The following is a 26,091-nucleotide window of genomic DNA, read 5'->3' as shown; positions in this document are numbered from 1 at the left end:
AAAAGAAAAAAGAAAAATAAATTAGTCATCTAGCCCTAGTCACGTGTAAAGACAAATTCTACTAAAATGAGAGTAACTTTTTGGACCAATCTACAAGGACAACTACTCAAACCTAGTAACATGTTGGGCCAATCTACAAAGATGGTTCTTTTAAGACTATTACAGTTCATTTTTCTTATCCCTTCAATGCATTTACAGTTCTTACAGGGGCTATTGTAATCCTTTGGCTATACAGTATAATTACAGTTCTTAATAGGGTCACTGCAATTCTTTTAGCCTATCATTTACACTGACAATACTAATTAAGATTACTTAGTGGGAACTTTTTATTTTATCACAAAAACAAAAATGAAGGCTAATATCTAAACATTCAAGCCTAATACACAGTTGATAAAATAAGCATATAACCACATGTTCATTTTACACATACATGTAATCACATTTTATCTAAAATATTAAATAAAAGATCACATAAATCTTTAACAATATGGAATAACATTAAAAAAAACATCTAAACAAATAAATCATGCAAAAAAAGAAAAAGAAGAATGGGTCGAAGGGCCCAAGCCCATTTCAGATGACATGGGTCATCTTCATCTTCTTCCTTCTATTAGGGCACTGTTCATATGAATAGTATGCACACAGACACCACAGCAGCTGTAGTCGCCACTGAGACACACACTTGGTGTCCCTCCTACACCTATGTGGCGCTACACCACCAGCAATACACAGCGCAATGCGTGCAACACCACTTTGGTTTACGCTGCACCTTGGGGCTCATAGACCTGTTGTCGGTAGGCCTATTCATCCGGGATCCGACCTGGGAATCCAGGTAGACCCAAACCAAAACCCAGATTTCAAATTCAGACAAAGTTAGTCGGGATCAGAAACGTGCTGGAATCCGGATGAATCCGGGTTTTTCAAAACCCAGATATCGAGTTCCGAATTGAACCCGGGTCTTTTTTTCTTTTCTTTTTTTTAATAATAAAAAAAAACCCATATAAAAGCCTAAATGTATATCCAATATTTTCACATGTAGCTCTGATTTTTTTTTTTATAAAAACAAAAGAATAAATTTGATTTTGCACTTTAGAGGCTGAAAAATATTATCAACTCCTATATCAAAGTTCCACTTAATTTGCCTCGCAATAAAAATGCATGTAAAAAAAAAATTCAATATTCATCTATGCAAGTATGCATGCATTATAATACAATCCACTACATATTATATTATTTATTATTTATACATTACATTACTAAATACTAAATTACAATATATGAATTACAAAATCTGTGATTTAATTTTTACACCAAATAGCAACTTCAAAGTGATTGGCCTAAAAGTGATCGTGCAAAAAACAAAATAGAATGAAAATGGCATAAATCTGAAAGCAACACATCTTACAAACCCTATTAAATTGGGGAAACTAATAGATTAGCACAAGTCATGGAAAGAAAAAGAACTGTTCAAAGGTCGAAAATCATCATTTGGCTTGCTTAGTTTTTTCCCCCTCTCCCTTGTTTGAAAGATTACCTCAAACACCCCAAAAGCTCTACCTAACTCCCTTCCTCGTCCCCCAATGAGAAACTAGATCCCTTCTTTCCTCTATTAAATTTTCCTTTGTTCAAGTAAACAAATCTAACCCATAAAAATACTTATCAAATATTCAAACATTATCTATTTGACCCTCAACACAATTTCTGACTAACCACCATGTTTGCTCACAAACAAAATGGCTCTTGCAATAATTTGATGTTGATATTGGAAGGATTTAGATATTGATGAAACTGTACTCACAAATGGTGGAAAGAAAGTGGGAATCAAAAATATTTTGTCTTCTGCATTGGACAAGCTCCAGCCAACTTTGAAACATCTTGGATAATGCAAGAATATCATCTTTATAACCAAGGTGAGTTAATGTTGCATTTTAGAAAAACACACAAGATTTATAAAGCGAAAAATTTAGTGAGATTGATATTTTCTTATATATATATATATGATAATTTCTTTCCTCAGTACTGATGCATGATGAAGTACTTCTTTATAAGATTATAATAATAAGATCATGACAGTGCTGATCTTTGTTTTCTTATAATCATGTATAGGAGTACTACTTAATTTTGGTGTTGCATTAATGGGGATTAGCTACTACTCATGACGTTATAATATTTATTGTTAATATTACTACTACTACTACTACTACTACTACTACTACTATCATAATATATATTATGATAAAATATTAGCACTGGTTTGGGACCCTCTTGCAAATATGGAAACAGAAGAAAATATATTGAAAGTCAAACATTAACATGCACTTTTTCCCAAGGGAGTCTCAGAACATACATCTAGGAGAAAAGGCATTAACATTGACAAGAAACTAAAGAGAGGAGAGAATATTCTTACTTGTCTTTCTGAGATATGAAACTGTGGCAAACTATACCATCCTGCAAATAGGGAAAATTTTTGCAAAAAGTATAATGTTGATACAAACAAGACACTAGCCCCCATCACCCAGCACAATTGCAATAGAAAATAGAGAACACTAAACGAATACTTCCCCTCCGAAAGAAACTTGCACATTGCAAAAATATCCAATTTATCCAAACACAAAATATCAAAGGGGCCAAACAAAGAGCAGGTCTTTGATCATTCATTTATATGGCTATTAACAACAAATCATGAGAACCAGAAGAACCAAAACGTAAACCCTCAAAAACCTTTTTTTTAAAAAAAAAAAAAAAAAAAACCCATGCTTAACAAAATAACAAAAAACACCCACATCTAGCAAACAAGAGCATATACTTCATACCCACATAAGATTTGTTCAAAGGCATTATTCACTGATCGAGAGAGAGAGAGAGAGTTATCAAAGTGTGAGAGAGAGAGTTATGAGAGAAGAGGGAACGGCAAAATAGAGCAAAAATAGCAAAACAGAGAAAAGGTTAGGGTTTGTCATAAGGAGATCACATTAGTATTGGTAGCACCAGTCATGAGGAGAGAGAGGTCATAGTCGGCAATATGGACGCTTGTCTTCTCATTGAGTTGTATGTTGATGTAAGATTCCCGTCCAACTAGGTGTGCAAATGGAGTAAACCAAGTGTAAGTGCAAGTGCGGCTAGGGTTTCGTCTGTTGAGAGAGAGAGAGAGAGAGAGAGAGAGAGGAGAGCTAGCAAGGGTAGACGAGAGCCAGCAAGGGTCTTTTTTTCACTCCCTTATATACAATCCTAGTTAATCGGATTATGAATATGGAACCTGGATTTCATACCTGGGTTTGGACCGGATAAATCCGATTTTCATAATATGGGTTCCGACCTGAATTAAATCCGAGCAGAAACTCGAAATCGGAATCCGAATATCTTGTTCCAAACTGGGCCAGACAAAAATCCGGCCCAGATGAACAGTCCTAGCTGTCAGTGCCCCTAGTGTGCGGTAAATCTCTCAGGTGCGCGGGCACTTCATCTCCCAAGTGTTGTAGCATTGTTGTCAGTGCAGGTGGCACTGCTAGTGCTTACAGCGGCTTAGCCAACATAATTTTTAAAACTCAAAAAAAAAATAATAATAATGGCACTCATCACAATTAAAATATATGCGGAAAAAAAGAAGGCTTTGGGTAAATTGGAAGCAACTTAAAAATGGACTTTGATACCAATGTAAGAGTGAATAGCGAAATACCTTAAGCACAACTTATTAAGTTGCTCTACAAGTCTATCCAGCCTGAACAAATAATCCAACAAGCTTCAAGCGTCTCCTCTTGGGGGTGAAGTGTACTACATAGAATAAACTAGAGTAACACTTAATACATCTATAACCTAGATACTTTTTCAAGAGAGAATTGAAATAGAGAGAGATTATGTACTTTTTTACGATTGTATGAGAACAGTCTAAGGACTCACGACCTTAGGCAAGCCTTTAATCCTTGTAATAAAGTGACCGTTACCACTTTTATTCTCAAGCATGTAACGAATGGAATTATGGCATAGGAGGGGTCTACCCATGTGGGCACCCTTCCATCTCACACATTAAATATGGAAAGGTTGAAGGATGGGATGGGATAATGCTCGTTCCCAATTGTCCAAGTGTTCATAGAGGTTCAAGAGTTTAAGCATTGATAAAACTATCAAGCATTTCTCTATTCCATGCTTCTTACAATTGCAATTATGCGATTAGGTTTAGATTGGGAAAGTGTTTGTTCATGGGTTTGCTCGAGTTTGTTGTACAAGATAGGCATTTTGGGATTGTCATCTCCTTGAGAAAGTTAGTTATGTCTGTTTTATTCCCTTTCAAAGAGCATACAAGAAAATATCGATCTGATGGGCTAGGATGAACTTTGCAGCCAAGTACATTTGAACAGGCCAACAAGTATCTAACATTTTCAAAGTAGGGCTGACGATTGCCAAGTTTTCTCTATTTAAATAAGCTCATGGTTAAAGATTCACATATCAGCATGCAGGTAGCAGTCAAGGAGCACATGACAATCACCTATGTCATGGCTGTGGATACTACTCAGTCATCTATGATTCATGCTAAATGATCAGAAGATTCGTAGCAGACAAATCAATGTGTGATATTATTTCCACCATTGTAGCACATTGGATTGCAAGGGACTGTTATTTTATTTTGTTTCCTTGAATAACATACAAAATAGGAGCATAGCCGAGACTATATATATCTGTACATAGTGCAATGAGAATGTGTGGAATGTTTTCCTTCAAAGCTTGTTTTGTTTTAGTTTTTTGTGAATTTAGAGCTGTTTTGGATCTGATCACCATCACTTCTCTATATATAAAGCAATAGCATAATCAATTTATGTTCCCCAAATTATAATGCCTCAATAGCATAATCACTATATGCTTGCTTTCATAATATGTTTGGAAACTAATTAAATTTCAAATCTAGTGCCTCATTCTGGACTTCGACTGCTCTCAGAATTGGATCGGGGAACCATGGGTAAAAACACCAAAGTAGCATAAATGTTTGACTTGAAAGAATTCAGGTTGCAGATTATGGGAGAGAGAAGCTTCTCCTCAGGGTCTAAAATTAGTCAAGCTCGGTTTTAGGGCAATATCATTCCTCAGCTGGTGAACAGAAACAAACAAAATCAATCGAGATCGACTTGAACCAACCGCTAAATGCCGAAACCGGTGAAAAACCGGTAGGCTAGTGGTCCAACTAGGCGAAAATCGAGAAAAATCATTCTAATTCCTTTGTTTGCATTGGGTTCAAACCAATGAACCCATCGATTATGTATATTTATATTTTTTTATATTTACATAATGATGTTATTTAATTTAAATAAGTTAAATTGTGTTATTTCAATTGAAAAGTAACGAAAAAAATAAATTAGACAACATCGTTTGACTTAATAAGCCAAACGGAGTGGTTTTGGTTAAAGATTAGTTTGGTTGTTAGAATGCACTGAGATCAACTCAATTCAGTTTAATTTTAAGTTAAGTCTAATATCCAAACACACAACTCTCAAATTACTAAATTCATTTCAATTCAAAACTTCCTTACATATGAGATCTACAACATTTTTCAACTTCCTATAAATACTACTAAATTCATCTTAACATATAAATACATCTAAATTCATCTTAGATGAGCCACACAGAACTCACTCATCCATCTCTACTCACTATTATTCATAAAGAACTGAACTCAACTCAATTCAACTAACCTCAACTCAACATCCAAACGCAGCGACATCCTTGATTTCTCCCTTCTTCAACCAAAATTCGAATCCTCTCTCTATCATCTCTCAGTTCTTTGGTTGTCAACTCTCCCTCTCCCCATTACATTACGTCGTCCCGCATCTTTCACCACCCTCCAAAATGTTGTCCCGCATCTCCACCCCCCCCCCCCAAACATTGTCCCACGTCCTTCCCAACTGGTGTACATTGTCCTCCTTCCCCCACTACCCAGCTCATTGTCGCAACAAGTATTGAAACCCCTGTGGAAATGTTCACTGTATTTGCTCCATCACCACTTGTTTCACCAATATTGACTGCATCAACTAACCCTTCTACCTTCACACTATGCTTGAGCATGGCCCTTGCCAATCCCACAACCTGTTTAATCGTTAAGAACCACGAATTACACTTTTACTAAGTCCCCACTAGTCTCAAGATTAAGAATATGCTTTGTAACCTTCAGAGAAAAATTTCAGAGATGTAAGTTCTTAATAAAGCATTTAGGCGATTCAACATTAGCAAACCTGGGTGGACTCAGAATGTATCAAGTATTATACATCAGAAGAATGTGTCAGGTATTACACATTAGAAGAATTTTTCTAGTCTAATAAATAATTATATCCATGTCGTGCATATCATAGTCTTGTTTAGGATTCACTCAAAAATGATCAATAGAATGGCTACTATTATATATTATAAAAAAGGGGGAATGCTATTCTCTCAAAATACCAATAACGATAAACTCTGAGAGAATCCCAAAGAATAGAACTTTTACTTCTTCATATGTCTCTCCTTTAGCTCTCAGCAGCAAAAGAAAAGCACTGATCAATGCCTCATTGGCATCATTCAATAAAAACTCCAGTGAAGTTTCAGCTTCATACTCTTATAAGTCCACTCAATTTATCAGGGATTCAATCATCTACATAACAACCAACAACAATAGAAATTCAACAAACAAACACAACCCAGAAAATAAAATTTACAAACAAGTAAAACCGCCCCAAATCCATACCTCATTGAAAGACGTTATTGGTGGGGTTGACCTCTTAGAAACAATGGGAGACAAGGCACTGACCTGAGTGCTAGCAATTAAGTTTTTTTACAACTTTGCCTTAAGAATTAGGGGCATGAAAGAGCAATTTCAAAAATCAAGTTTGGGACGGAAACTTGAAGTAGAGAAAGAGATGAAAGATATGCACGAGGCAATAGCCATTTACAGTTTCCAGAGCCGAAGAGCAAACAAACTACGAAATTGAACTTCGTCTGCAATGTTTTCTTCTCAAGCTCTCACGAAAGCCACGCAATGAAATTGTTGAGGAGGGATTTGCAAGAGTGTTGGAGTGAGGATCGAGTGAGATAAGAAGATTGTAGAGAAGAGAGGCCTGGGCGAGAGAGAGGATCGAGTGAGAGAAGAAGAAAGGAGAAGAGAGCCTGGGCTAGTTTGAGAAGGGTTGAGGGAGAAATGGGTCTAGGCGAGTGGAAGAACCTGTGAAAGAGTAAAACCTGGGTTTGGTGTGGTGTTTGCTAGTGAACCGGGGGTTGACCATTGGCCCAAACTGATGAACAGTCTAGCCAAAGCTGGATTGACATGTTCTCTACCGTCACTTCGGTCAGTTTGGACTACTCAAAATGACTGATCAGTAGGTTGCTTTTCAGCCCTAGCCATACAGACTAATATTCAGCATACCAAGGACACGAGACGTTATTCTTGGACGATTATTTCAAAAACCAAAACGATGCAAAAAGATTACATTCTCAAATCTCCTACTGCCACATTTGATTGTGTAAAGCACCCACAGCGTTGCTGCATCTTGTTGAGATCTCAAACTGCCCTGATCAGCATACGAGCACATCCAGGCAGTGCCAACCATGAAGGCGCCATGGTGTGTACAAGTCGGCCACAGTTAATGCATACCATAATTTCCGAGATTTGAACCAATCTCGATTTCAACGTTGTTTCATTAATTAGTTTCTTGGATGATAGAAGTGAAGAGCACCATTTCAGAAGCCTACTTCGCTGGTACCAACCAGTCGCCCAAAATCTATTTATTATAAATCAATATTTGGGTATATTTTGATAATGGTGTCAGGTTTTCTCTTCTCAATAAATTCTAAGGTAGTTTACACGATTCCACTACATGTTGGCTAGAAGTAAAAATCTTGTCAAGTGTGGATGAAAATAACAAATAAATAACTGCACTGCACCATTAAATTGGAGGATACATCGTTGAGTTCAAAATTCCAACCTAATCAGAATTCGGCTGGTTCCATCAGTCTACATTGAGATAGATATGCTAAGTCAACTACTTCCTCTTCTTACTACCACCAGACTTTGACTTTTTGTCAGTAGTTTCTTTACCAGCATTCTCTGGTGTTTCCTGTCACATTGGTGAGCAAACAAAGAACCTCAGAGGTAAACTATGAAGTTAAGCAATTTCCAAAGTGTCTAATTCCAGCATTTATAATTGCTTGAAATTTCTTAAAATATTCTCACATTAGTAAAATTAACTATTACCACTAACACTTGATAATTGAACCACAAAGAAAGACTCTACATACTGAAAACGACTAAGCAAGGTCACACCCGGAAAAGAAGGATCTGCCGCAAATCACATAAAGTCACCATATGAAAACTCTAGTATGTCTCCCAAGCAAAAATCACTTTACAAAACTCTAACGCTGTTAAAAGTTTTTTTCCCATTTTTTTGATGGTGTGGAGTCATTATGGACTACCCCAAGGGAGGAAACCCCGGATGCATGATGCTGCCCAGGATAATCAATTTTGTTAATGATTTAATTGGAATAGAAATAAGCGTAGATTGCCTCAGACAAATCACCAGGGTTTTGAGCTTCATGCTCTGAAGATGACACCTCTGAATAATGATGTGGAGTTCTTGACACCTAGGGCCAGGATTGGCAAGCTCAAGCTGGCATGGACCATGAGCCCGGACCTAGATGCATGAAGAGAAAACATCTTATGCCCAATTGCTGGTCTGGGAGATCTAAGCACGCATTTGCTTTCCTGACATTCAGTGTAGGAAGAAATTAAGTAGCCAAACAGATCTAGACTTCCAAATAGATCAATAAAAAAAAATTGGAAGGCTTTCCACTCAGCTTGACTTGAGATATTTGGAAGGAAAAGATTATATGACACAAAAAGGTATGGGATGAGAAAGGTTTAAATAGTCTGAAGATTAGAAGCTTTAGATCAGTTAGCAGTGGGGAAGCTGAAAAAAAAAAAAAAAAAAAATTGCAGTGGAGAGAAGATTAGATAATTCAATTTGGACAAAAAAATTGTAAAGAATCTCGATCCTAGAGTTGATAGATTCTTAAAATTTTGAACTTCTCCCTACCCTTCCTCGTATTGTTTTGGGATGTGGTAGGTGTGGATAAATAAATGGTTCAGAAATTTGAAATAATTTTGGTTCCAAACTAAAGAAGGCCTCCCAGCCGAGCCAAGCAGACCGTACCACACATCTAAATCTAGACCGATGTGGCAAAGATCTAAGGAGGTAGATCCAACGGTGAGAGTCAAATGAAAATGGGAAAAAAAGAAGAAAATCAAAATTCAGAGGCAAACATGGGAGGGATGAATGCTGAAAAGGCTGTCAGCCAGGTATATCTTTTCTTGTGTTGGAAATTATTGCTCCACCTTCTCTCCTCATCTTAACCTTCTTTCTCTTTCCCATGTTCAATATTGGGGCATACAGATACTTGTAGCACAAAGAAAAATAATTAGTTTTTAACAAATTTGTTTACATTGAAAAAATTAGAGAGAGAGAGAGAGTGCACAAAGACTTTGTGATATAGCCATGCACGGGCAACATCAAGCACCAAATCTTGTGTGCATCAAACTATATATCTGGCATTTAAGAAAATAAATCAGACAAGGAGGAATCTATATCTTCCCACTAGATAGTCACTCTATAGAATATTACTGGCAACTGCCCACTTTCTAGCTAATGTGATTTAATAAGGATATGAGAGCTTACTTCCAAGTTCATAGCCATGAGAGAAAATTAGCATTTGGCAGGAAAATAATTCAACTATAAATGTATTTAGACTAATAACAACAATAAATGCAGCCTTACGTATGATAAGCAACAAGAAGAGTTATGAATGAGCAGTCTTTATTGATAATTCATTAAATGAACCAAGTGATCCAAGTCAGAGCATGAAGATTAAATATAGAGCAATGATGCTCTTCATCCTAAACCTTGTCATCCTCAGTCACACTTGTTGATGTGGCACAATTCAAGTAGCTTCTTCATCACCCACTTAAATGGCTACCACCGAAAATGTGTTGCATAACAAGTGTGATTGGGAATGATAAAATCAGGATGAAGAAAATTTCTGTTAAATATAAATATTTCATTAACCTCAGAAGTCATATCTGTGTAGAGGAACTACACCTTGAGTACATAGTTGAAACATACCTTTCGTTTAATAGGTGCAGGTGGGTTAGCAACTGGCTTAAAAAATGACTCTAATCTGCCAAAAAAATAGTATTACTAGTAACATCACCGACCAAGAAAGAAGTTTTAAAAGAAAACTTCGAGAGCTCATTCCCATTCCTATAAGACCTACCGGCCCTGAGATGACTTGTTCTTGGCTGCTTTAATTTTTTCTATTGCCTAGACAAACAGACAAACAGACAAACCAAGATAATTAAGCATAGATCTTTCCTTATCATTCCAAATAGCAATATAAACTCATGAAAAACCAATTTAAGAACTTTATAGTGATAACAAATCGCACACCTTTGTCACTCTTTCACTGTTGAATCCATTTTCATTCACAAGGAAGGTAATCAGTCCCTGTATAAAATGACAAGACAAGGCAACCTCTCTAAAATGCAGAACATTTAAAACAAAACTTTATACTACAAGCAATTTTCAACAAAAGATTAATTACTTCTTCATCTGGGGCAGTCCACTTAATCTCAAGTTGCTCTTCATCAGTATAGACTACTGGTTCTTTAAAAAGCTGCCGAGCCTCTTGATATGGCCAATCATCTGGTATATGGAACCTAATTATAGAGCAAATATGATTAAAACTGGTAAAAAAAATGGAACAGAAGTATGCCATCATAAAAAATTATCCATTAGCTAGAACGCTCCATAAAATAATCAGACGTTAAATTTGCACAAGCTAGTAACATAGATCTGTGTGATAATTAGACACATAATTTGTAGATAGAAAATCGTGTAACATGGGTTACATTCACAATAGCTGAAAAAATTACAGTCTATAAGGAAGCTAGACTTTGCTATATTTCCATGATAGAAACATTTCACAAACAACGGTAAAAATGGAAGAATCTCAAAGAAAATGCTATCAGATAAATCACCAAGCATGCAAAGAACCTTTTTTTTTATTGGTAAACAAGTTTTTATTGATCAAAAGAGTAGGCAAAAGCCCAAGCATACGGGACATATACAAGAGCAACACCCAAGCATGCTAGTTTAGTTATACAAGTAAATCATGGAAGGTTATGCTATGAAAATCAATTACAATCAACCAATGGAGTAAAGGATTGAAAAACAGAGTTCTAAGCTCATCCATTGACCGCTCTTGATCTTCAAAGCTTCAATCATATTCCTCTCCTCCAAATGCACCATTATAGGCACATATTGGTACCATCTTCCATATGGATGCAATTTGAAAATTGCCCTGAATGCCTCTCCAAGAAGCTAGGAGGTCACTTACCCTTCTCAGCATCACCCAAGCTAATCCCAAACGAGCAACAACTTCAATCCACAACGTCACAGCGATCTCACAATGAAGTAGTAGATGGTCAATGGACTCTCTGCTCTTCTTGCACATACAACACCAATCCATGACTATGATTCGACATTTCCGCAAGTAGTCTAGAGTGAGAATCTTCCCCAAAGAAGCCGTCCATACAAAAAAATGTTGCCTTTAGAGGTGCCTATCTTCCAAATGCTCTTCCATGGAAATGTATTTATGTTATGCGTGGTCATTGTGTGGTAAAAAGATCAGAATGTGAATATCCCTTTCTTAGAAGGGCACCATATCTTGTCTTCAACTCCCCCCAAGAAACGGGAGGAGTACACAAGGTCAAAGAATGCCAAAAAAACATCAATTTCCCAATCTTGTACATCTCTAAGGAATTTAGCATTCCATTGGGGAAGACCATTGGAGATGATTAATAGATCTGCAATCAAGGCTTCTTTCATTTGTGCTAAGCCATAAACTTGTGGATAACTTCCTTAAGTGCCCTATTGCCGCACCATACATCATGCTAAAATTTGACTTTCAATCCCTTACCCACAATAAAGCAAGTATTTGCTACATGTGTCCCAACCTCTTCTTATATGATTCCATAGCCCCGCTCCATAAGGCCCACTTACCTCATCAGAACACTATCCTTCCCCACGGTTCCCCTTGCTTCAATGCGATGATGATTCTCCACAAGGCCCCCTGTTCATAGTGAAATCTCTATAACCATTTGCCAAGCAAGGCTTGGAGCATTCACCAAATACCTTTCCAACAGCACATAAGATCCCAAACACTTCTAGGCATGACCCATGCCACCCCTATCCTATTAAAAACTTCATACCATAAACACCGAGCCACTTCACAGTGTAATAAGAGATGATCAACTGATTCCCCATCACATTTACACATATAACCAATCTGAAATAATGAACCCACGTTTTCTCAGATTATCTGAGGTAAGAATCCACCCAATAAATGTCTAGACAAAGAATGCAATTCTGGAAGGTACCTTGCACTTCCAAATAGCCTTCCAAGGATAGCTATGACCATTTGATAAACCCAAGAGAGACGAATAAAAGGATCGCACTGAGAATTTTTTATTTCCACTTGGATTCCACGACAGCCTATCCCTCATCTCATTTCCAATTGATATAACATATAATGAGTCAAAAAAAAAAACCACAAAACATGTCCAACTCCCAATCTTGAGCCGCTCTTGAAAATCTCACATTCCAATGAACAGCACCATTAGAGCGTATCAATAAATCAGCCCCAACAACCTCTTTATCGCATGCAATTTCGTAAAGCATAGGAAACACCTGCTTAAGAGCCATGTCCCTGCACCAAACATCGAAAATAAAACATTGTTGCCACTGCCAATTGTAACTCTGAAAAATTGAGAAAATCTATCCCCACCAGCTCTTATGTTTTTCCACAGTCCCACTCCACGTGTCCTCCTAACTTTGTTAGAGCACTAACCCCCCCGCCCCCCAGGCGAATACTCCCATACTTAGACTCTATCACTTCTCTTCACAAGCCCTCTCATTCAATACGATACCCCCACAACCATTTCCCCAATAAAGCTTTGTTGAAAACCCTTACATTTCGCACCCCCAGTCCTCCCCATTGAATAGGAGAACAAACTTTATCCCAACACCACGAGATGGATTTTAGCTTTATCCCCTATTCCTCCCCAAAGAAAATTACGGAAAGCTTTCTCAATACGAGAAGCCACACTTGCAGGTATCAAAAATAAGGAAAGAAAATACGTGGGGAGATTAGATAACGGACTTTTAATGAGAGTCCATTTACCACCCTTGGACAGATATAACCGTTTCCATCCAACCAATCCTCTTTCAATTTTTTATAACACTACATCCCAAATAGATTTGGTCGACCCCTGGCCCCAATGGAAGACCAAGGTATTGCAAAGGCAGTGAAGAAATCTGACAGTCCAAGATAGATGCCAAACCTTGAATATTGTTCACACTACCCACAAGGACCATTTCAGACTTCGAGAGGTTTACCTTCAGACCTGAAACCGCTTCAAAACAAAGCAAAACAGCTCTCAAATACTGCACATGAACACTGTCCGGCTCACAAAACAGCAGCTTGTCATCAGCAAATAATAGGTGGGATATAGTAATCCCTCCCACTGAGAAACCAGCAATAAAACCTCTACTAATAGCTGCACTCAACATGCGACTCAAAGCATCCATAACAATTACAAACAATAAAGGGGATAGGGGATCCCCTTGTCTTAATCGCTTGGAGCTGTTAAAGAATCCCTCCGGTGTTCCATTCACCAAAACCGAAGAGCAGATTGTAGTTATACAATGCCGAATCCATGATATCCATATCTCCCCAAAACCACATCTCGCAAGTAAATAGCACAAAAAATCCCAATTTACATGGTCATAGGCCTTCTCCATGTCTAGCTTACACAAGAGACCTGGTTTACCCTCCTTGAGTCTACAATCCAGACATTCATTGGCAATCAACACTAAATCCAGAATTTGTCTCCCCTTCACAAATGCGTTTTGGGGTTTTGTTATAATACTACTCAAAACCTTACTAATGCGATTGGCCAGCACCTTTGCAATAATCTTGTATATCCCATTAATGAGGCTGATCGGTCAAAAATCTTTCATCTCCACTGCTCCAACTTTCTTAGGGATTAGAGCAATGAAGGATGCATTAAGACTTTTTTCAAATTTACCAAAAGTGTATAGCTCCTGGAAAACCTTCATAATATCCTCCCCCACGACATCCCAACACTCATAATAGAAGGCCATTGAGAACCCATCCAGCCCCAGTGCTTTGTCCTTAGCCATCCCACGAAGCACCCGAAGAACCTCATCAACTTCAAAAGGTCTCTCCAGCCACTCAGAGCTAGCATGATCAATATTCTCAAAGTGCATACCATCCAATTTGGGCCGCCATGAATTTTTCCGCAAGTAATTCTTTGTAATAATTAACGATGTGGTTCTTAATATCCACATGATTGGAAAAAACCTGTCCCTCAACCTGAAGCACATCGATAACATTATTCCTACGGTGTGAATTAGCCAACAAATGAAAAAATTTCATACAACAGTCTCCTTCCTTCAGGCAAATGGCTCTTGACTTTTGTCTCCATGAAATTTAGTAACATCCTTTCCAATTCCAAAGAGATAGCTAATTTCCTGCAAGAGTCTTCTTCTGAAAGAAGCGCACTCACCTCCCTTTCCTCCAAATCCTTTAACTCCTCCATAAGAAACCTTTTTTTATCATTAATAAGCCCAAAAACTTCTGCATCCCACCTCTTCAAGTCCCCCTTCAAGGCTTTCAATTTCCCAGCCAATATAAAGCATGAACCCTCAAGCGAGTACAAAGTCTACCACGACCTCACTTTATCCACAAAGCCCTCAACTTTCAGCCACATATTTTCAAACTTAAGTATCGTTTACCCTCTTGAATACCTCCACAATCTAGAACAATGGGGAAATGGTCCGAGCAAACTCTATCCATTCTTTTCTGCAACACCGTAGAGTACTATGCCTCCGATGAGGGAGACACCAAAAATCTATCTAAACAAGACCACGCCTGATTATTAGACCAAATATACTCACCACCAAAAAGTGGTAAATCCACCAAATCCATATCAAAGATAAATTCAGAAAATTCATGCATTGCTTGGTTAAACCTTACATCTCCTGATCTTTCAATAGGAAATCTAGTGACGTTAAAATCACCTCCAATGCACCATAGTAAGTTCCACCAGCTGCCCAAACTGACTAACTCCTCCCAAAGGACCTTCCTATGAGTGTCCATGTTCGGCCCATACACACCAACAAAAACCATCCTCCACATTTCTAAACGAATACGCTGCCATGAAATTTCCAACACTCCTCAATAGACTCAACCATCCTTGAATCCCACATAATAAGGATACCCCCGGAGGCTCCCCTTGAAGCAAGAAATACCCATCTTACAAATGGACAACCCCAAATGCTAGTGATAAAGCTACGATCTATGAATTCCATTTTTATTTCCATCTTTTACCTCTACAGCGCCAAGTTTTTTAGGAAAAAGTGCTATAAAAGTTGCATTTAGACTTTTTTTCAAACCTTTCACTTCCCAACTAGTGATAAAGCAAGACTTTTGTCACCCGCCATGCATTTTAATACTTCCCTAACCTCTAACTCATCAAACAACCTTTCCAGTTGTTCCATTTCCTGTGAGTCAAGAACATCAAAAGCAAGCTCATCAAGTCTCAGTCTCCAATAAAATTTTTTCAGAAAGCACTCTCATTGTAATTGACAATGTGATCTGCAATCTCGGTTTGGTTGGAGGAAGCCACCCCATCTATCATCAACATCTAACCCCTACGGGTTGACTCAAGTGGTAAAGGCCATGGGCTAGGGGTATGCTTCCCCCAAGTCTAAGGCTCAAATCCTCTTGGGTGCAAATAATCTCTAGGGGCCATTAGACTAGGGAATTCTCTTTCTCCTTGAAATACCCAGGTGCACTTGTGGGAAATTCATTGCTGAGGACCTATGCACCGCTGAGATTAGTCAGGACACTATTTCTAGACACCTAATGCCAATTAAAAAAAAAAAAAAAAAAAAAAAACCTATCATCAACATCTCTATCGCATTGTTTCTTCTATGTGAGTTAGCCACACAATGGAAAAACTTGGTGCATCTATCTCTGTCCTTCAACCATAATGCTCGCTATTTTTGTCTCCATGATATTTATTCCAAAAGAGAAACCCGTTCAATGTCCATAGTCACTTGGGTTTTACGAGCCCTCTTGCTTCAGATAGTTCCCTTTCCTCTTCCACTCTCTCCCATCCCTTGAGTTCCTCCAAAAGAGTTTTCTTTTTTTCTTGTTTTTTGCCTTCCACAATGCCAAACACTTGCTCATTACACACCTTCAAATCTTTCTTCAGGGACTTTAATTTGCAAGCCAGGATATAGCTGGGATTTCCATAAAAAATAGTAAGAAGACCACCGTTGTCAGACTATCAAGAAATCCCTTTGACTTCAACTACATGTTCTCAAACTTGAAGTACTTTGGCCCTCTACGAAGACCTCCACAATCCAGGAGGATGGGAAACTAATCTAAACACAACCTAGGAAGTCTCTTTTGAATAAGGTGCGGATAGTGTGTCTCCCCATCTAGTGAAATTAAAAATCTATGAAGCCTTGACCAAGAAGGGTGTTCTTGGTTGCTTGACCAAGTGAATGAACCACCAACAAGAGGAATATCCAATAAATCTTGTTCAGAGATGAAGTTAGAGAAGTCGACCATTGGTGGGTTAAAGCTAGAACCACCCGATCTTTCACTTGGGAATCGAGTGACGTTGAAGTCGCCAGCAATACACCAACGTAGGTCCCATATGTTACTTAGTCCAGCCAGCTCATCCCATAATAAGCTTCGTGTGCAATCTAGATTAGGTCCATTAACTCCTTCAAAAGCCCATTGGTATCCATCCATGACATTCGTAAACAAGCAAGCTACCATAAAATCCCTCAAGCAATCCTCTATCTTTTCCATCACCCTTTTGTCCCACATCACTAAAATACCTCCCGAAGCTCCATTGGATGGTAAGTAATGCCACCACAATTGATTACAACCTGACAAACTCCTAATAATGTGAAGGGGGATAATTGCCCATTTCGTTTCTTGCAAACATACAATGTCTACCTTCCATTTACGAACCTAATTACTGACTTTGAGGCATTTTCCTTCTCCTTCAGCCACCTCACATTCCAAGAAACAATTTTTGGTTTCATAAAACCACCCCCATTGTCCTTCCCTTCAATCTTTCACGGTTGGAGCTCTTTTCTCTTGTTCCATCATTTACTGTCCAGTCAAGTCTTTTTAACTCTCTTGCTCTCTTCTTAACTGATGTGAGCTCCCCGGATGATCCAGAATGAGTCTTTCCAGCCTCTATAATTGCAAGGAGACTAATGAACTGGTCCTCAAAACCATCACACAAAATCCCCACACAGTGTTGAATCTCCTTTGCCTTGTGTAGAAACCAATTTGAAGCCTAGATGTTGTTGTTTTTGCTTGGATGTAGAGAAAACAAAGGAGTTGGTTCTTCCCAACAAGCATCTTCACACAAAGATGGGCATAATGTTACCACACCAACACTGTCTAAGGCTAGACCTAACCTCTGCCAATCCTCTCCCTCAGTCCCACTAGACTCAAACACAACCATCACGGTGTTTGAGGTTTTCCTGTTACCTCTGTAGCCTCTTCACAATTCCACATCTGTTGGATCATTTCCCAGGCTCAAAAGCTCACTCATTTCCAACGACAGCACTCTCTGGGTGGAACAAAGGTGTTCCCGTTGGTTTGGACAGTCCGACTAACATTTTCAGTGTAAAAAACCAGCCCAAAGTCCATTGTGTTTAACATCGGCGCCCCCTCCTCAGCCGAGATATCAACCACCGGCTCGCTTTCCTTCGTCACTCTATTCTGTGGCGGCCCGGTCCAGAGATTGACAACCACCAATGACTGTTGAGCAGCTCCAAAGGTCAACCCAAGCTCGAAGGTGTATTGGTGTAACATCCAGACCCCAAAAGTGTGATTTTACTATTATTATTACTATTATTGTTAATTTAAGTAGAGTCACCATAACTATTGGCTAAAATTAGTTATAGTTTTGAATTAGAATTCGTTCCCACCTTAAAACCATTATCCTCTCAGTGTTGGTATTCCCATAGGAATAGGTTCCTAAATTACAGTCATCCTCTAGTTCCCAGTTGAGTAGTCCCCTGATTGGAAACAAGCACCCAACTCTAAATTTTATCCAATCTCCTGAAGACTCAAGTACCCTTTTTTTTTCCCTCTATATAAAATCCACAAGACCCTCAGCAAAAAAGAGAAAACATTATACACACTAACCCATCGTAACAACCTCAACAAATCAAGAAAAACCACTCTCTCAGCCAACCGAGACACTTAACTCGCTGGAAACAACCGTAGAAATCGTCGGCCAGCCCAACTCCGACAAACCCACTCCTTCCAGTAAGCCCACGACAGAATCTTCCTTCCTTCTCTCCCTCTTTGTGATTCTCAGCTAGGTAGTTCCTCTCTAACTCTCTCTTTTGTTTTTTCTCATGTCGCACCACCATTCCGGGGAGTTCAATGTTGTCGCCGACCACCCCCCAGCCACCCCAGAGCCACCGTCGCCTCAGCCTCCTTCTTTTGGTGAGTATCACATAACTTCCCTCTCCCAAGTCCAGTTCCTTATTCAGATGCTGTGTTCTTTTTAATTGCTATGTTTCAGACTTCCCACAAAGCCCTTCTTACTAAGTTGAGTTTTGCTAGGGCTGGGTTTTGATTGTAACTAGGCTAATGTTTTAAATTCGGTGGGCTGGATTTATTTAGAAACTATTATATAGTTAAGTGAGTTGAATTCATGAGAGCTTGATGTCTAAAGTGGGCTGGTTATATTTTTCAGAAGGAAAAATATGGTTGCAAGCACAATTGTGCACTAATCCGTGCACTAATGTGATGTGATTGGTTAAAAAGTAGATTTTATTGAAAACAGTGTTAATTTAAATTTTAAGTATGAATGAATCAGAAACTCTTTTAAGAAACTGTTGAGTGTTTTAAGTGGACTTTTTTTTTTAATTGAGCCTTGGGCCTTCTTATTTTTAAAGGATTTTAAGCATATTTCAAAGTATATTTTTAAAGTATTCTTTTATATTATTTTTAGCCTATTATTTTGGTTAATATTCCAATTGACCTTTAAGTAATTTTTATAAAATTATTAAGATAGAATTTTGCTACGTACAAGCAAATCCGCGTACCAATTCGCGTACCAATACTGATGCCTTCATATTCAAAATTAAAAATTGGCACTGTTTTTAATAAAGTCTACTTTCTGACAAATCATATTGAATTGGTTCACATATTGGTGCGCAGAATTGCTTACAACTAGATTTTTCCATTAAGATATATGTTTACACAGAATATTAAGTAGTATGATATGAGTTTTGAATAATATTATTTTATGTAATCTTTGTATAATTGAATATTTATTAAATTATCTCTTTGGTATTATTTTAAGTATTTATAATGCTACGACGCATTTTTTCTAGAAATGTTAGTGACAATTAGTGCCTCGTATAAGTCACGAGTTACGACGTAAGATTTTGGAAGCAACACTAAAAGGTAATTAGTATGATCATCTAATTGCATGTGTATTGTAAATATTCTAATGGTATATGAAAATATGATGTTTGTCTACGCTACACTACGAGCTAAGTCAAGGTTGGATTCATTTCACGATCTTTGATGAATTATGACATGCTTGTATGAATGAATTTGTTGATCGATGGAGTTAATGATTCTAAAATCACAAGTAAGCCATGAAATGTTCATGTAGTAATTTAAGTCAAGTATGCCATGTAATAAAATAGCCAGATTATGTATACCATGTTCATGTAGTGATTAAATCATATATGCTATGTGATATCATAAAGTATTAGATCAAGTATGTTATGTAAAGTTCATATAGAACTCAGATCATGCGTGTCATGGAATTTTTATGTTTAGATCATATTATGCCATGTACAAGAATATGCCATGTACAAGAATATGCCATGTTATGCTATGCCATGTACAAGGATATGCCATGTTATGCTATGCCATTTACAAGTATATGCCATGCTAGAAAAGTTCATGATATCAAATAAGTTCTCATGCATTAAGAAAGATAAGAGGTTTAAGGGTGACTCGGACCCAAGCGCGGTTCACCATATGTTAAGTGAAATACAGATCTAAGCATGTTTCACTCTAAGCTATGTTAAGGGTGACACAGACCTAAGTGTGTTCATCACAAGTTATGTTAAGAGTGACACGAAACTAAGCGTGTTCATCACAAATTATGTTAGGGGTGACACGGACCTAAGCATGTTCATCACAAGATATGTTAAGGATGACACGGACCTAAGCATGTTCATTACAAGTTATGTAAAAGGTGACACAGACCTAAACGTGTTCACCACAAATTATGTTATGCGATGCCACGGACTCAAGCACAGTTCACCTTATGTTAAGTGAAACACGAACTCAAGCGTGTTTCACTTCATGCCATGAAAAGTTATCGGATGATACAGACTCAAGCGTAGTTCACCATATAATAAGTAAAAGATAAGATAAACAAGTAATTTATGCATTCACGTTATATGTTTGCCATGATTATATATGTTTTCGCTCATGTTGATGATGAATAGACATGCATGAGAATATGTGAATGATATATTTAATTTGAAGAGTCTTTCAAAAATTAAGTCTATGATAAGTTATGTAATATTTTACAGTATGATGTGTTATTTACTAAGTATTCGACTCATTTTTATTTGTTTATCTTTTTTTCCTACGTTTAACTGTCACGGATAATGATTGTAAGAATGTAAAGCTGGAGGACTAGAAGTAGATCTAGTGCAAGGACTTAGTTTTCTTTTATGATTTTTGGATAAAAGGTCACACGTAGATTTAATTTATGTTTTTAATTTATGTTTTTAGTTTCGTGTTTCAAAAACAGTTATGTTCAGTTTAGTTAATGCTTTCAATAAATGAGGTATTTTAGGATATGAATCTATGAATCTCTTTACCGGGCATTATGTTATGTATGTTAGTAACATCTCTATCCTATGGAAACGGGGTATTACAATTGGCCCACATGTTCGACCCACCATCATCGGGCTAGATGCCCTATGGGTTCATGGGCTTTATGCTTACCCTTCTCAGCCCAAGACTTTCTTGTTTCCCCAAGCCCACATGTAAGCCCAATAACATAGAGACAAGTTGGGCAACTTCCGAGCCCTGGCCCAAGTCCATATCTTTGTCAATTTTATTTATTAGACCTGTGAGCCTCTCCCTTAAATCTATCAATTCCTCCTTTATGCTAAGTATGGAAGTCTTCTATGCATCATGCTCCTTGATCAGAGAGCCACCATCCCTTCTTACATAAACACTCTTGGCTGGCGGCTCATCATTCCTCCACTCTCTACCCTTCTCTCTAACGGTAACTTCTTTCTCCTTCAATATCCCGATACTACCCTCCAGTGCTTGATTTGACGTTGCTCTTCACAGTATCGCTTCTGTTCTACCGGCGTCACCTCTTATGGCTAGAGCAAAGCCCACGATAGCCTGTGTATGTCTTAGCAGCAGTTACATTGCTTGTGGCTTTCTTCAAAGGTCGCTCAATGAGAGACTTAACACTCTCCTATTTCTTCCCTATGGCTTAACCCACACAACCACACATCTCACAGAGCTCCACAACCATCTTTCTCCAACCTTGACCTTCAACTTCTTCGAGGACGATGATGATACTTCTCCTGCAACCACCTCTAAACTCTACCATGGCCCAATATCTTACATAAGCATTAGAGAACAGTTCTGCAATATAAGCACTACAACCGAAGCCAGAAGTTTTGATAAATTCCTTATTATCGTCTGATTGAGAACATTCTTCCAAAGTCTACACAACCCAGAACACTGTTGAAGAACTTGTTACTAACTCTTTAGTCACCTTCCTTCCCCTCTCTATGATGCGAAATGATCGACTTCCATCATGCGAAGTCTCAAATAACTGTCTCTATAAAAACTACCTTCATGTACCCATCCTTAACAATTACGCCTCCTAATATCTTCCAGAATAATGCTAATCATGAAGAGAAATACCGTCCATGGAGTATTGATCACAAGTAGCAAGGAAATGAAAGGTGTACGGTGTGAAAAATTGGAGGTGTTTTAAAATTAAATCACAAGAAAATGCTCTTGGGGAGACTTGAACATGTGACCTCCCATGGGAAAGGGAGGCACCTAACCACTTGACCAGGCACGTCCCTTCTTTTCTTTTCTTTTTCCTTTTTTTTTTTCTTTTCTTTTTTGATAGGGAACCAAGCATGCAAAAGACCATAAGAATCTAGTCCAGAAAGATAAATGCTGATGCAAGTAAATCTACAAGCAATGAAATAAGAACCGCTGACTGAACTGGCTTTCAAGTTCAGCTAATCTTTTTTTATAAATAATTAACTTCAGCTAATCTATAAGGTAAGAGAATCATACTTTTGATTAAAAAAAAATCAAAGATTTTATTAAAAAATGCAAAAGGCATAGCCCAAGTACACAGGAAAGGTAAGAGAATCATACTATAAATTGCAATCCAATTATTTTTCAGGCTATCAAAAGTTTGATGGTTTCAAAAACAAATTGTACGATTAAGTTCATTTGAACATTGCTCTAGGATTTTCATGTTTTCTTCCTTCTTTTTTCCTTTGTAGTAATGAATCATTTTTTTTATTGGCACCGGGTGTCTAGGACAAAGTCTTGACTAATCTCGGGGATGCACAAGGGGAAATTCCCCCAGTCCAATAGGCCATAGAAATTATTTGCACCCAAGGGTTTGAATCTTAGATGAGGAAGGAGCATACCACCAAGACCAAGACCCTTACCACTTGAGTCAACCCCTAGGGGTTTAGTAATGTATCATTTCACCATGTTAGCTACATAAACAGAAGAACGCATACAAACTGAAATGCAAGAAACACCTCTCTTTGTTTATGTTCTCCAGTATATTCTCAATAGAGCCATGTTGACGGATGAGCTTCAAAGCAGTCTGCCCTCCAATTCCTGTAGCAAAAATTACAGTTGCGCCATATAATAAATGCATGGTTCAGCATTCAAGAAATACATGCAGCATATTAAAAATAAAAATATTCAATCACTTCACAAATGACATTACTTGAAAAAAATTATTGAAAAGCAACACATCTTTTTGCGCATCATTTATATCTATAGAATCAATGCATGGAGTTTTCTTGAAATTAAGAAAAAGATATCAACAAACACATGAAAATAAGGATGAAGAAAATGTAGAAGTATACACATGCTAATAATACTCATAGCAGGCTGAATAGTGGAAATGAAAATCCAAAATACCTCGAATGCTGTCGCAGTAATCACATCCAGACAGAATGCATAAATCAATGAATTGATCCATAGTAAGATTTAGTTCCTCCAAGGTCTGAAAATGTCATTATCAGAACAGTGAACTAATATAGAGAGCAATTATATCAGATTTGAAAGTAGCAAGTACCTTTGCAACTTCAAATTCCATTACTGGGACTTTTCTTGAGCTAGGATCCATCAAATGGCGAAGGAACCTGGGAGCTCCAAATGTTAGGGAGTCCATGTCTTCTGAAGCCACAGCATAAACCTAAAAAAAATCAAGTAACTCTTAATGTGTCATTTACTTTGAACATGTTGGACAATAGAAGATGATGAACTAATCCATTAGAAGAATGTCGTGGAAAACACCATTAACCGGTTTCAAATTCAAATGAAAAAATAGAATAATCATTCTTTTCAACGGGGTGTACCCATAAACACAAAATAACCAAATTATCACAAAACAGAGATACTTGCCTTTCCTGATTTGCAAAGTGCAGCACATTGTGCCTCTGCTTCTGAAGGAGCCTTGGAAATCAAAGCCACACCAACACATTACAAGAAGAATAAATTTGTGTACTCTCTTAATCTCACACCAACAGTAAATTATTTTAAAGAACATAATATCACCTCAATTACAGGCACTCCCATGAGTCTTAACAGTCTTTTGCAGTCCTCATTGTGCTGCTTTGTCACCTGCGAAAAGTAAGGAGTAGATGGCATCAAAAGCTCACACAAATTCTCACTTATCCTATACCTAAAGGCTAAAACCTTTCAGTTTTTCACTTGAAAACTACAAAAAAAAAAAAAAAAAACAAAAACAAAAATATTCAACACTACAGTTCTGATTGTTAACGTTCCACACTAGCCATGAACGCCGAAATAGCACAGCAAAGGAAAGGGATATGAGGAAAGAACCCACCTTCACTGTACGTTTACTGAATTTCTCAATATCTTCCTTATTCCCAGTCTGCAATGGAAACAAAAGGCAACTATGTTATACATGTAGTGAAGTACTATGAAACCAAATACAGTAGCAAGATGGAAAATGAACAATGAAATCAATATGCACTTACCTCCATGGCTTCTGCCAAATCCTGGCTAGCATCGGCCCTTTTCGAGTAACTAAACCAGTTAAAATGAAACCGTTATTTAGCATGCACATGTAATATTGTTAATCACGTTAAATAAAGAAGGTAAACTGAAAGAAAAATACCGTTTTGCCAGCTCTTGTTTTTTCAGATCTGGAGGCTTCCCATCAAAAACATAGCTGAATCCAATTTTCAACTTGCTTAGCAAGGCACACTTCACCCAATATACCAAGTATAACAACGTGGAAATAACATTGCCTACACTTGAAAAAATTTAGGAAAAAGTGCAAGGTAGAGAATGTAATTACACCGGCTTTATTCCAGCTTCCAGAAGTCTTATGGTGCGCGTAAACATGCCTTGCAGATGACTGTAAACGGACCCCAAAGAAGACCCACATCAATTTCCACAAAACAAAGAGTTCAAGTGAAGACACCAAAAATTCAAAATACGCTTAATTTAGCATAATCTCCCACCAAGACGTATTTATTTACTTGATAAAAGAGAAGTCTGTGAAGCATACCTAGTAACTTCACCAGCCTCATTGGTCAGCATCTCGGTCCCAATTCTTCCCACAACAATCTGCACCAAAATTCAAGCACACCCGTATACTGAATCCTAATAAATACTCATTGATATTGACATAATTCATGTATAAATAAAGGATTAACTCATCCAAAAAAAGAATAAAGAGACGGAGGAAAATAGTACGGACGAGGAACTGATAAATGCTCATGCTGGCGTCGATAGCGATTTTACGGCCAAAATAGCTCTCGAATTTCTGCTCCTTCATGGCCTTTGGGGCATTGTCCGCCAAGAGCTTTGTTAAACCCTAGCAGACCCATCATCAATTTACATCAAATGAATAAGTAAAAAATTCAGAAATTATAGAATTAAAGAGGGGGAGGATGGAGTTGGAAAATCAAATACCTTTATACCCATTATTTGTGTGTGTAGTGTGTAAAGCTGTGAATCAATGAGAGAAGAAGAGTGAGGGCAGTGGGAGAACAAATAAAAAACAAGGGTTTTGGCTAATTTCCCGCCCACTCCATTTTACTGTCCCTGATTTAGCACTCTGTTCCTTTTTTTTGTACGGTAGCACCCTTTACTTTGGGAGCCCAGGATAGCGCTTCATGCAGAGGACAGCTGATGTGTTTAATTTTTATAAATTTTGTCACATTTTAATCTTATGTTAGATTTTGTTTAATTTTTTTATTTATTAGAATTTTTATTTAAGAATAAATAAATTAAAAGAGTAATTGGAATTAAAGAAGAAACTTTTCCTTTCAAATTTAAATTCCCTTTATTAAGAGTAAAAATAAATAAAAATAAAAATTACTTTTCAAATTTTCTAAAACACTCTTTATTAAGCATAACTTTTACTAAAGAAGTCCAAAAAAGGCAATTTGAGTATCTACGGAAAGTTAACACAAATCCCTACAACTTTCATGTAGAGAACTTTAAAAAAATAAAAGATCTCGATAGAGAAAATAACACATTAAGACAGTGGCAGAAAAACAACCAATTTGGAGAATCTTGTTTTGGGGAGATAAGAGGGAGGACGACCATACCCTTAAAAATTGAAGATTTTTTTCATTATCGAAG

The 26,091-nt window shown here is 37.5% G+C and overlaps 1 protein-coding gene across 2 annotated transcripts; it reads right to left on the bottom strand.

Moving 5' to 3' along the window:
- Nucleotides 1–7,693: 7,693 nt before the first annotated feature.
- Nucleotides 7,694–25,619, bottom strand: LOC122295765 (flap endonuclease 1). Of its 2 annotated transcripts, XM_043105005.1 has the most exons (18): nt 25,417–25,619; nt 25,202–25,318; nt 25,010–25,068; nt 24,797–24,856; nt 24,614–24,667; nt 24,474–24,522; nt 24,320–24,367; nt 24,028–24,093; nt 23,875–23,925; nt 23,546–23,665; nt 23,389–23,473; nt 22,998–23,079; nt 10,609–10,723; nt 10,455–10,511; nt 10,282–10,328; nt 10,131–10,185; nt 8,532–8,716; nt 7,694–8,072 (listed from the first exon to the last, which is right to left on the bottom strand). In XM_043105005.1, exons 1-17 carry the CDS (start codon nt 25,426–25,428, stop codon nt 8,546–8,548), a joined length of 1,248 nt encoding a protein of 415 aa, XP_042960939.1. In that variant the 5' UTR covers nt 25,429–25,619; the 3' UTR covers nt 7,694–8,072; nt 8,532–8,545. The 2 variants fall into 2 exon arrangements, with proteins under 2 accessions (XP_042960939.1, XP_042960943.1); XM_043105009.1 differs by lacking the exon at nt 8,532–8,716 and having other exon boundaries at nt 25,417–25,617.
- Between the last annotated feature and the right edge of the window lie 472 nt (nt 25,620–26,091).

Source organism: Carya illinoinensis, chromosome 2, assembly GCF_018687715.1.
Source record: "Carya illinoinensis cultivar Pawnee chromosome 2, C.illinoinensisPawnee_v1, whole genome shotgun sequence".
Classification (NCBI taxonomy): domain Eukaryota; kingdom Viridiplantae; phylum Streptophyta; class Magnoliopsida; order Fagales; family Juglandaceae; genus Carya; species Carya illinoinensis.
This window is presented reverse-complemented; position numbering and strand designations above follow the sequence as displayed.

What these genes read in the sequence shown, in the direction of transcription:
- LOC122295765 (XM_043105005.1), bottom strand. An exon ending in CACTTTGCAAATCAGGAAAG is followed by an intron (nt 23,666 to 23,874) that starts GCAAGTATCTCT and finishes GATTTTTTTTAG; the next exon opens with GTTTATGCTGTGGCTTCAGA. An exon ending in TGGAATTTGAAGTTGCAAAG is followed by an intron (nt 23,474 to 23,545) that starts GTACTTGCTACT and finishes TGACATTTTCAG; the next exon opens with ACCTTGGAGGAACTAAATCT.